Source organism: Microcaecilia unicolor, chromosome 8 (genome assembly GCF_901765095.1).
Source record: "Microcaecilia unicolor chromosome 8, aMicUni1.1, whole genome shotgun sequence".
Lineage (NCBI taxonomy): Eukaryota > Metazoa > Chordata > Amphibia > Gymnophiona > Siphonopidae > Microcaecilia > Microcaecilia unicolor.
In genome coordinates, this window is record NC_044038.1 from 240,968,726 (window position 1) to 240,980,838 (window position 12,113).

Consider the following 12,113-nt stretch of genomic DNA (forward strand, 5'->3'; position numbering starts at 1 on the left):
AACATTCCATGTAGAATCCCAAAGAGTAGCAAGATTCCATGTAGAACCCCAAAGAGTAGCAACATTCCAAGTAGAATCTCAAAGACTAGCAAGATTCCATGTAGAATCCTAAAGAGTAGCAAGATTCCATGTAGAAGAAGGGCAACCTTCGAAAGTTAATCAAGAAATGTATTAAGTTATGTCCAATAAAAAAGGTATCATCTTATTTTCTTTTCCATGTTTTATTTTGTTTGATTTCTATAGATTCTACATGGAATGTTGCTATTCCACTAGCAACATTCCATGTAGAAGTCGGCCCTTGAAGATCAGCAATGTGGCCGCGCAGGCTTCTGCTTCTGTGAGTCTGACGTCCTGCACGTACGTGCAGGACGTCAGACTCACAGAAACAGAAGCCTGCGCAGCCTTCTACATGGAATGTTGCTAGTGGAATAGCAACATTCCATGTAGAATGTCCAATAGTATCTATTTTACTGTCATAGTAATGCTTGAATGTTTTCACTTATATACACTGTCAGCTAGCACATTTGCTTATTTCCGATCTGAGGAAGAAGGGCAACCTTCGAAAGCTAATCAAGAAATGTATTAAGTTATGTCCAATAAAAAAGGTATCATCTTATTTTCTTTTCCATGTTTTATTTTGTTTGATTTCTATTGATAAGAGTGGACTAACACGGCTACCACACCTCTCTACTAGTAACAATATAAACCTCACGTTTGCTAAATATGTTTTCAATAAGGATTGCTATTGTTTTGTTCTGACCAATATGGCGGCAAGCTCCGCCCACTACCTTCAGCCCAGATAATGGACCAGATAGGATCATGCCGTCGAATGTCATTAAACCTCCTTGTCCGGAACGCACGCGATGGACCCCAGAGCATTCCCCGGAAACAGGAAGTTGCGTTAGGCGGCGGGTCGCCGGAAAGAGGAAGTAGGTAGGGCTTTTTCTCTCTCTGGTGTCCTGCATGAATTACTGCTGCCCCGCAAGCGATCTCAAGTTTGAAGGTAGGGGTGGTGGGGGTGACGTGCTGGTCCGGGGAGGGCGTAAGAGGACAGTGTGTGACTTGATAGCTCTGCATTCTGGGGTTGCACCGAAAGATCAGTTGTGTAACTTTATTATTTTCTATCTGATTGTATGGTTGTAATGCCTGCTTTTCCCCATTTAATGTCTTTGCAATCTGCTCGTGTTGAGTTACCTGTAGCATAATTGTCTTTTTCAGAGCTGGATCCAGGGACTACAACTCCCATGAGCACGCCTGGCCCAGGAAGATGGCCGCTCCCTTAGTGCTGGCATTGCTTGTGGCTGTTACAGTCCGGGCTGTGCTCTTCAGGTCCAGCCTGGCTGACTTTATTTCGGAACGAGTGGAGGTGGTGTCGCCTCTGAATTCCTGGAAGCGAGGTCGGTGTCTGAGGGGAGGACTTGGGGGGGGGGGGGGGGGGGGCTGACTGGGAGGGGAGGGTATGGGGTTGGCTGTTTGGGGGCAGGTGTTGTATAGAGGGGAAAGGAGGACTTGGAGGGTTTTTTGCTTAGTGGCAGGTGTGCAATATATCTATATAGAGCAGAAGTTTCCAGCTCAGACCTTGGGGTTTTCAGGATATCCATATTGAATTCAGTGGGGATGTCCTATAAACCTTGACTGGCTAGGAGTGCCCCGAAGACTGCGCTGAAAACCTCTGGTATTGAGATTTTCTAAAGTTTCTTATTCAGAAATGGTAGGATTACATAAGTACATAAGTAGTGCCATACTGGGAAAGACCAAAGGTCCATCTAGCCCAGCATCCTGTCACCGACAGTGGCCAATCCAGGTCAAGGGCACCTGGCACGCTCCCTAAACGTAAAAACATTCCAGACAAGTTATACCTAAAAATGCGGAATTTTTCCAAGTCCATTTAATAGCGGTCTATGGACTTGTCCTTTAGGAATCTATCTAACCCCTTTTTAAACTCCGTCAAGCTAACCGCCCGTACCACGTTCTCCGGCAACGAATTCCAGAGTCTAATTACACGTTGGGTGAAGAAAAATTTTCTCCGATTCGTTTTAAATTTACCACACTGTAGCTTCAACTCATGCCCTCTAGTCCTAGTATTTTTGGATAGCGTGAACAGTCGCTTCACATCCACCCGATCCATTCCACTCATTATTTTATACACTTCTATCATATCTCCCCTCAGCCGTCTCTTCTCCAAGCTAAAAAGCCCTAGCCTTCTCAGCCTCTCTTCATAGGAAAGTCGTCCCATCCCCACTATCATTTTCGTCGCCCTTCGCTGTACCTTTTCCAATTCTACTATATCTTTTTTGAGATACGGAGACCAGTACTGAACACAATACTCCAGGTGCGGTCGCACCATGGAGCGATACAACGGCATTATAACATCCGCACACCTGGACTCCATACCCTTCCTAATAACACCCAACATTCTATTCGCTTTCCTAGCCGCAGCAGCACACTGAGCAGAAGGTTTCAGCGTATCATCGACGACGACTAATAATACTGATAATACTAATAATACTGAGCACGTAGGGACTGCCTCTTTATTCTGGGAAAAAGCTAAGGCTGTTTATGCAGGGAGATGTCGCTTATGTCAGCAGATGGAGAAAGCAATTGGCAGTCTGTATCTTAGAACTTCGGGGGGGGGGGGGGTGGATAAGTTGAAATGGGCATTTCGGAGAGCGCCAACACCAATAAAGAATAGTGCATTACATAGTGCCTAGATAGTCCTTTTCACTTTGATTCATGAGAAGGCCAGACATCATGTTTTATGATAAGTACAAACTGTATAGGTTTGGCATTAGACCTCTCAAATTATTAGTGAATTCTCACTAAGGCTTGGGAGGGTCCCACTTTTATCTCAGCCCTTCCAAATTTCAGGCTCCGGTGGGTATAATTTGTGAATAACCTTTTCTGTGCAGCATGTAGTTGTAGTTGTGTGTGTGTATATATATATATATATATATATATATATATATATTTTTTTTTTTTTATTATGTATGTGGTTTTGTACTCTGCTCTGGATAAGAGTGGAATATAAATATTAATAAATGAAATGATACGTGGGGTTGGATATCATGGCCGAAGAGTGTCTAAATTACTGCATGTATACTGATTGCTGTGGGAGAGGAAAGGGGGCTCTCTTTCTACTTATGGCTGTGAGGTTTTTCAGTTGACATATTGGATGGTGTGGAGGAGGGTGAAGGGATGAGAGGTTAAAGAACAAATAATACTGTTGATATATCATAACTGAAATGTTATTTGATGACCTTGCACACAGATTAGAAACAACTGCAGGCTTGTCTGTACAACTTGTTTGTTTTTGTTTTTTTTTGTCTTTCTTTTGCTGGTGTTTGAGAGTAAAAACAAAAATCCACCCCTGCTTCTCATTATCCCCATGGCAGCACTGTTTCGTTTGTCATTACATAAATTGGAATATGTTTTATTTAATTATAACCCACTGAGGCCTCCCCTTCAGACAGTTCCTTAGACTTCAGTTTACAAAGCCTTATTAAAGCAGGTGTAGGAGGTATTCTCTGCTACTTCGGTAAAATGACTCTATCATCCAGTTGGTAGCCACTGTAAGGTTTCACATGTGCTATTTCGTGTGTTGCAGTGGTGGAAGGACTGGCCCTGCTGGACCTGGGAGTTTCGCCATACTCTGGGGATTTATTTCATGAAGTGAGTAACAGTGTTCAGATTCATATTTTGCCATCCATCTACTCGATATACTTTTTTAGTTTAATATATGTAGCAAGTTCAGTTTGAGAAAGTTCTGGGCTTCACCAGGGAATTTTCTCCCACTTAACATTCGTCCATTGTGGCAAATTATTTGGGCTCCACTTAAAAAGCTTTTCCCATCTCTTGTCTCGCCCTCCTTGCCAGTCCTCTTTTAGGCCTTCTTAAAAGGTCTTTGCAGTTATCACCTAGAGAAGGTCATTTGCTGGATATACTCCTCTCATTTGGTTTGCAGAGTCTCTTGAGTAACTGGAAACATTCTGAGGGTAATAACAGTACTTTTCTGGTGGACAGCTAATGTGTATTGTAAAGATCAAGTGGCAGCCAGTAAGCTCTGTCACTTAAGTCTATGGAAAAAGCTTGGCAACTTTTTGTTGATCTTCTTTTGATAATTGTGGGTATATGTAAGGCAATTTCATAATTCTCTATTTAGGAGCAGTCATCTAGGCCCTTATAGCTATTCTCTTTTTATAGGCCATAATATGAGCGATCATTTTTGTGATTTTTCTGATTGTTTACTGAGATCTGTACTATAATTTCCAGGTTTTTATTTATTTAATTAGGATTTATTTACAATCTTTTTGAAAGAATTCACTCAAGGCGGTGTACAGTAAGAATAAATCCAAACATAAGCAATAGACAATTACAGCAGTAAAAATATTCAACTAACAATACATAGTAACATAGTAACATAGTAGATGACGGCAGAAAAAGACCTGCACGGTCCATCTAGTCTGCCCACGATAAACTCATATGTGTATACCTTACCTTGATTTGTACCTGTCTTTTTCAGGGCACAGACTGTATAAGTCTGTCCAGCAGTATGTCCCGCCTCCCATCACCGGCTCCGGCACAGACCCCGTATAAGTCTGCCCTCCCCCATCCTAGCCTCTCAACCACCAACCCCTCTTCCCCCCGCCGCACAGTATACTACTTACAGTGTTGTTTGTTTTTTTTCTTCTTTGGTTTATTTGTGCTATATATAAAATTCAATAAAGAAATTGAACTTAAAAAAAAAAAAGGAACAGGATATGAGAGGCTTGAGAGACGGGTGTCTGAGAATGAATGCTTCACATGTCTCCATCTTACTGGAGAAATCTGATTCTGAGGTTGCCTCTCCTGTAACCTTGGCCTTGAGCTCAGGTCATGATCCATTGCCTCGGGATTATTTTGAGTGGAGGAGTAGCCTAGTGGTTATTGCAGTGGACTTTGATCCTGGGGAACTGAGTTCAATTCCCACTGCAGCTCCTTGTGACTCTGGGCAAGTCACTTAACCCTCCATTGCCCCTGGTACAAAATAAGTACCTGAATATATGTAAACCACTTTGAATGTAGTTGCAAAAACCTCAGAAAGGCGGTATATCAAGTCCCATTTCCTTTTCCCTTATGACATCACAATATCAGAAGTGAGCCAAGTATGGGGCAATCAAGCCATTGTGACATCACTGATGAGGTTGGCTCTTATTGGTGGAATGAGTGGAGGAGTAGCCTAGTGGAGTGCGGTGCTAGTCTTCAGTGGGAGCAGCACTAACCAGGTTTGCTGCCTGGCTTGTCTTGTGTCTGTGGTGCTGCTGCAATATCTGCTTATGTAATGGGCACTGGCTAGTGACATCCTGGGTTTCAGCTCTGAATAACTTCAAGTAGGGGGGAGCACCCAGGAACCAAGATGGCGCTGATGTGAGACGTTACCCCTGACTTACCCGTAAACGCTCCAGCAGAGAATCCCGAGTGGTTTCCGAATACCCAAGATATGGGGAAGCGGAGAGGAAAGGTGAGGGAAGCTCCTGTTGTACCCGCTGAGATCCCCCTCTCGAGGCAGACGAAGCTGGAGAATTTCGGAGTAACGCTGGGACCTCGGATGACTTCATCTCCCGCTATCAGACCGGCTTCAATCGACTCGGTCAGCAGCGTAGACGGGGCTTCTCTCAGCCCCGACGTCCGTACGGCGCCTCCTCAACCAGGAAGTGAGCGAGAGAGTTGTGCCTTGGCGGTTCCCATGCCCGAAGTGGAGAGGACCTACAAGGAAGGGAGCCCAACCGAACGCGATGGAAGCGAGGGTTGTCTGGTAGGACAGAGCTTTAAAAACTTTTCCTCTGTGTTGAGTGATGGTTTAAAACAGATAACCAAGGCTCCCCTTCCTGATTTGAGTGTAGGAGTTGCAAGACCAGCCGTAGTGACAATGGAGTCACTATGGGACCTAACTTTTTCACTGCATTCTTCACTACAAGCTGTTTTGGTAAAAAATGTGGGAGAAATTAAGTTACTGGCTGAAGCTCTGTCGGTCCAAGAGCAGATAAATGCCCACCAATTGTCTATGACTCAAGAATATGAAGAAAAATTTCAGAGATTGGAGAAACTGAATAAAGCCACAATTAAAGATAGTAATTTCACCAAGCGGAAAATGGAATACTTAGAGAATCAACAGCGACGGCTTAATTTGCGGCTTATCAATTTCCCCAGATCTCCTCTTATTTCGGCTATTGACATGGTTAAAAAGTATTTGATGGAAGTCCTAGGGATGCCGGGTGAGTCCCTACCACCCATAACAAGGGTAATTTACCTTCAGACTTTAACATCTAAATCTGGAAGTAATCAGGCTGTTGTGGATGGTGGAATGAACTTGACGTCCTTTTTGGAGTCTTCCTTGGAGGTGGTTACTCAAAGGACAACAGCTGTGGTAACATTTGCACTTGAGATGGACAGAGAAGTGGTCTTAAAATTATTTTTCAAACATTTAGACTCACTCTTTTTTGGATCTAAAGTTAGAATTTTTCCGGATCTCGCAAGAGAGACCCAAAGTAGACGCAAGGCCTTTTTGGCATTGCGTCAAAGAGCTTTAAATATAGGGGTAACTTATACTCTTAAATTTCCTTGTGTATGTCGGTTTGTGTACCAACAGAATAATTACCAGTTCTTTGATCCAAAACAGTTTGAGGATTTTGTTTGTTCTAAGGAAATACAGAATGTCATTGTGAAAGTTTAGTTGCCCATACGGTCGCTGTAAGATAGGCTGAGAATGTCACTCGAGTTTGTAATGTTCTGATTAATTACTTTAATTGGTAAATATGATAAATATATATCTTGGTTCCATTTATGTATTTCCCATATGGGGGTTGAAAATATATGATTTATTACCTAAAATGAGACAAATGTTTCAAAATAATAATTGGGGTTTTGTTTTTTTAATGTATTTGTATACTTTTTGGATAAGTGTATAAATTTGAAATTATAATAAAGTTAAAAAAAAAAAAAAAAAAAAGAGGAGTAGCCTAGTGGACTTTGATCCTGGAGAACTGGGTTCGATTCCCACTGCAGCTCTTTGTGACTCTGGGCAAGTCACTTAACCCTCCATTGCCCCTGGTACAAAATAAGTACCTGAATATATGTAAACCGCTTTCAATGTAGTTGCAAAAACCTCAGAAAGGCGGTATATCAAGTCCCATTTCCATTTCCCTATTTGAGATTCTAGATGGAATGTTGCTACTATTTGAGATTCTAGATGGAATGTTGCTATTCCATGTAGAAGCCTGCCCTTCCAGATTAGCAACGCAGCCGCGCAGGCTTGTTTCTGTGAGTCTAACGTCCTGCACGTACGTGCAGGACGTCAGACTCACAGAAACAGAAGCCTGCGCGGCCACAAGGGCAGGCTTCTACATGGAATGTTGCCAGTGGAGGAGTAGCCTAGTGGTTAGTGCAGTGGACTTTGATCCTGGGGAACTGAGTTCTTCGATTCCCACTGCAGCTCCTTGTGACTCTGGGCAAGTCACTTAACCCTCCATTGCCCCTGGTACAAAATAAGTACCTGAATATATGTAAACCGCTTTGAATGTAGTTGCAAAAAAACCTCAGAAAGGCGGTATATCAAGTCCTATTTCCCTTTAAGGCATTGTGATTTGCCATTTCTGAAATGCAGATTATTAATGAAATCAAAAGGAAAAGAAGAACTCATCCTCAGACCTGGGGTTCTTCAGCTGGGTGCTCTTTTCTTCTCCAGTTATTCATGCAAATGCATCACGGAGTTCAGTCAATAAAATATATTTGCTTTGAACCTTCACAATTAAATTCCTTTTTGGCTTACAAAAGAATGGTGGGAGTTTCCCCAAGTTGTGTCCAACTTTCAAGTTTTTACATTTTTTTTATATACTGCTTGTCCGAAAAGAAATCACTCTGGTAATAGAACCTCATGGTGATATCTGCTAAAATTTGAAGGTCTTCTGGACCTGATATCGTCATGAACTGTTTCCCTTTTTCTTTTGTATGGTCTGCTCTTTTCTTGCTTATTATCTGTATGTCTTCTTCCCAATTAATTAGAGGAATTAAGTTCTGTGTGTGGTTAAATTTAGCTTTTCTGGTTTATTTTCTGTTTTTCTTTCCAGTGTCTGGTGCTCAAGGTTTTAATAATCTGTCATTTATAAAATAAAAAAAAAACAAATTTCTATGATTACAAAGATGGGAAAATGGATAAGTGGACAACTAGTGCTCAACATTTTTGGGACAAATTTCAACCTAGTCACCTTTTTGAGTTTTTGCCCCACTCCCCAGATCATATGCCCAGAAAGCTCCAAAGACTGATGCTAAACTGAGCATCAGAAGATGTATTTGTTTTTTGTTACATTTGTACCCCGCGTTTTCCCACTCATGGCAGGCTCAATGCGGCTTACATGGGGCAACGGAGGGTTAAGTGACTTGCCCAGAGTCACAAGGAGCTGCCTGTGCCTGAAGTGGGAATCGAACACCAATGTGGCCGCGCAGGCTTCTGCTTCTGTGAGTCTGACGTCCTGCACGTACGTGCAGGACGTCAGACTCACAGAAACAGAAGCCTGCGCAGCCTTCTACATGGAATGTTGCTAGTGGAATAGCAACATTCCATGTAGAATCTCCAATAGTAGCAACATTCCATGTAGAATCTCCAAGAGTAGCAACATTCCATGTAGAATCTCCAATAGTATCTATTTTATTTTTGTTACATTTGTACCCTGCGCTTTCCCACTCATGGCAGGCTCAATGCGGCTTACATAGGGCAATGGAGAGTTAAGTGACTTGCCCAGAGTCACAAGGAGCTGCCTGTGCCTGAAGTGGGAATCGAACTCAGTTCCCCAGGACCAAAGTCCACCACCCTAACCACTAGACCACTCCTCCACTTGTTCCCCAGGGCCCAATATGATAACCATCTGTGCAGTGTTTCAAAGCCCAACTAGCCACAGCACAAGAGGGATCCCACACTGTAGCACAGACAATTGTGGCCTAAGCTATAGAGCCAGCCGCTGACTGTCTGCAATAAATTCACACTTGGTTGCCCTAACAATGTAGTGAAATCTTGTCACCCTGTATTTCGTTGCTTGTGTGAAGTGTTGCTATACAATGATCAGAATAAGTAAAATGCTTGAATCCTTTGCTGCTTTCTGTGTATGCATGTGTGGGTTGTATTAGAGTTTGTTTTTAGTAAGTTCATAGCCAGAGGGTATTAAATACCTGTATTGGTACAAAGTCTTACGTAGCCATCCTGTAGGGTTTTTTTCCCCTCTTCCTGATTTTGTCATTCTTGGAAGATTTGTTACTAAAATGGTTGAAGATTTAAGATGTAAAATGCTAATAACAAGCATTTATTTTCTCTTTTTTTTTTCTGTAGACACCACTTATTATCTACCTTTTCCATTTCCTTATTGATTATGCAGAGCTGGTATTTATGGTAAGTATTTTTCCCAAAGAGTTTCAGCCTTACTTAATTTCCATAAATCCTGGTCCCTTGACGAGGATGCAGCAGTAATATATAGTACAATGCACAAGGGTAGCAGTGACTGTCCCAGTCAAGAGATGCATTTGTGAGGCTCAATTCCTAATGCTTAAAATCTCATTTGAGAAACCTATTTTTAGATTGTAAGCTCTATCGAGCAGGGACTGTCTCTCTGTGTCAGGTGTTCAGCGTTGCATGTGTCTGGTAGCGCTATACAAATGTTAATAATAATAATAATAACTTTCATCTCGGTCCCCTGCCAGGTGCACTCGTAGAGGGTGCTGAGGTAGAGCATGTTGGTTTTTCCCCAGCCCTAGACAGCACTTGTGACCCTGGGCAAGTCACTTAACTCTCCATTGCCCCAGGTAGAAAAACTTATTGTGAGCTCACTAAGGACAAAGAAAGTACCTGTATGTAATATATAAACCACTTTGCTTCCACCATGTCACGGCTTTATAACTACCCCTGTAAATGTCCTCCTTGAGAAAGCTTAGCATCCATCGTAACGCACCAGGCCCGTTTCCAGCCATGCTAAACAGCAACAAGGGTAACCTGGGTATCAGATATCGGAGAAGTTGATTCGGTAACACATTCCATAACTGTGAAGAATAACAAAAAGCACTTAATTGTTTTCCTAGCTCAGAATCCATTGCTGTGGAGCAACTGTGAAATGTCTTTCACATGTCTAGCTCATGTATTATTTTAAATATTAAACAGTTAAACCATTAGGTTCTAGCCAAAAGAGTAATACTATATTTTCTGTGTAACTGTTGAGTATATTAGCTGTCTTGCAACAGAGAGATCAGACTCCAGGGGAATGTGTGATGGATGCTGACACTACCTGCTGTGAGGACAGATGGGGGTTAAGTTGGCTCTGGAATGGCCAGACAAGTTTCAATTGTGGCTGCTGCTGCTTCTCCTTTCACTTTACGCTGCTTCTCAAGTTCTGCCTCACCACCGGGCAAGAATTCCCAATCCACTCTGGAACAGCACTGTCTCCGGCCAACCATTATTTCCATTACATAGCTTCCCATTATTCCACAACCTGTGAGATAGTTGTGTCCGGAGGCCATGGTACGCGGACCTGATCCGACTGCTGGATGGGAGCCCTCTCTGTGTACTGCAGGTGTTACAAGAAATGATTTATTTTGGGGAAAATAGCTCTAGAGCAACTCGCTACTGTTTATAATTTAAGAGCAGGCGCTGTATTTATAAGTTTTAGGATATTAATTTCTCCACCAATCACCAAAGGTGATAATTGCAATAAATTAAGTATATATAAAAGATACCATATACTCAGAACACAAAGAGACCGTATTTTTAGCTTCAAAAAGGTTGATTTAATATACAATTGCACACGAGAGGTAGGTTTTAAGAGATCTTTACAGATAATCTGTGCATAAAATAGAACAAAGTAGCAGGTAGGTTAACTTACAAGTCCTTGTTACAAGCATGCTGTGGTCCAGCTGATTGATGAGCACATGGTTAGGACAGGAGGGCTTCTGCAGTGAATGGATCTGAGTTGCTTGCAGCTGAAGAGAATCTGACTCTTGGGAAACAGCTTGTCCTTTTATACTCTTATTTTGCAGGGAAGCAGGCCATGTGCATCTGGTTGCTGGCTTCCTGGTTTTTTGCACACGACCCCCGAGTCCTGGTCTCATGTTTGCACACGACCCCTGAGTCCTGGTCTCATGTCTTATGACATCACGAGACTTGCTGTCTGGATTTTGCTGACAAATGATCTTTTGATGTACAAGGCTTCCTGCTTGATTCTCTGTGATACATAAGATTTGTCTGGGGCAGCCAGCAGGTGCCCTTTGTCTTTAAGTTGGATTTCACACCTTTCCCTGCCTGTCTCCTTGCATCCTCTGGTTAGGTCCAATCTTTGTTGTGTTGATCAGAGGAATAGAGTCAATTTAAAACTTTAAAGCAGTCTTAAGTCTTTTGTTTAAGGAATGAGAAAAGGCAAGGTGAGGTCCCTGCCACTGCAGCAGTACCTTTGTCTTGTAAATATTCCCCAAAGGGAGAGGGAAGAGGGCTTTTGGAATGAGACTATTTTCTCTGCTGCAGTGTCAAATATATATATATTTAAAAGCTGCACAAATATATTGGTGTATATATATGTATCTGATCCAACACAACATCATGCTACACATTTAATTCTGATGATTGGCTTATACCATAACACAGGTACAAGGCCTACTGAATAAAGGCCCGATGCTCATGGAGGATCTGTGCCTCTTTGGCCTTAAGGTAAGGCCGTTGAAAGGACTCGGTTGAGATGAAAAGGTTATTCTGATTGTCATTACTACCTTGCTTCAGTCTTGGAAATACTTTACAGCCACAGCATATACGAGGGTTTGAGGGCTGGTGTTCCTTCTCTGCTCAGATCATGCACATCTTGGCATTTCTCCAGTCAGGTCTTCAGAAAGGATTTGTATTGGGGTCCTGTACCTGGAGCAATGGAGGGTTAAGTGACTTGCCCAGAGTCGCAAGGAGCTGCAGTAAGAATTGAACCCCAAGTTCTCGACCCACTGTGCCAACCATCAGGCTACTTCTCCACAATGAGTACAACTCTTCCTGCCCTCCGGGAACTGTGAATGCTGTCTTTACAGCTGACCTGGAGATTAAAACAGGGACCTTCCGCATTGCT

General features: G+C 42.5%; 1 protein-coding gene across 3 annotated transcripts in view; it reads left to right on the forward strand.

Moving 5' to 3' along the window:
- The first annotated feature begins 866 nt into the window (after nt 1-866).
- The window catches only part of PIGU (phosphatidylinositol glycan anchor biosynthesis class U), a 35,805-nt gene continuing 24,558 nt past the window's right edge, over nt 867-12,113 (forward strand). Inside the window, exons 1-4 of one of the 3 annotated variants that reach the window (XM_030211415.1) lie at nt 867-933; nt 1,219-1,397; nt 3,605-3,669; nt 9,356-9,415. In XM_030211415.1, the coding sequence (XP_030067275.1) occupies nt 1,268-1,397; nt 3,605-3,669; nt 9,356-9,415 (255 nt within the window). In that variant the 5' untranslated portion in view covers nt 867-933; nt 1,219-1,267. Of the gene's footprint in view, nt 934-991; nt 1,004-1,057; nt 1,101-1,218; nt 1,398-3,604; nt 3,670-9,355; nt 9,416-12,113 lie in introns of those variants that run through there. The other 2 variants (XM_030211417.1, XM_030211416.1) reach the window with 2 other exon arrangements.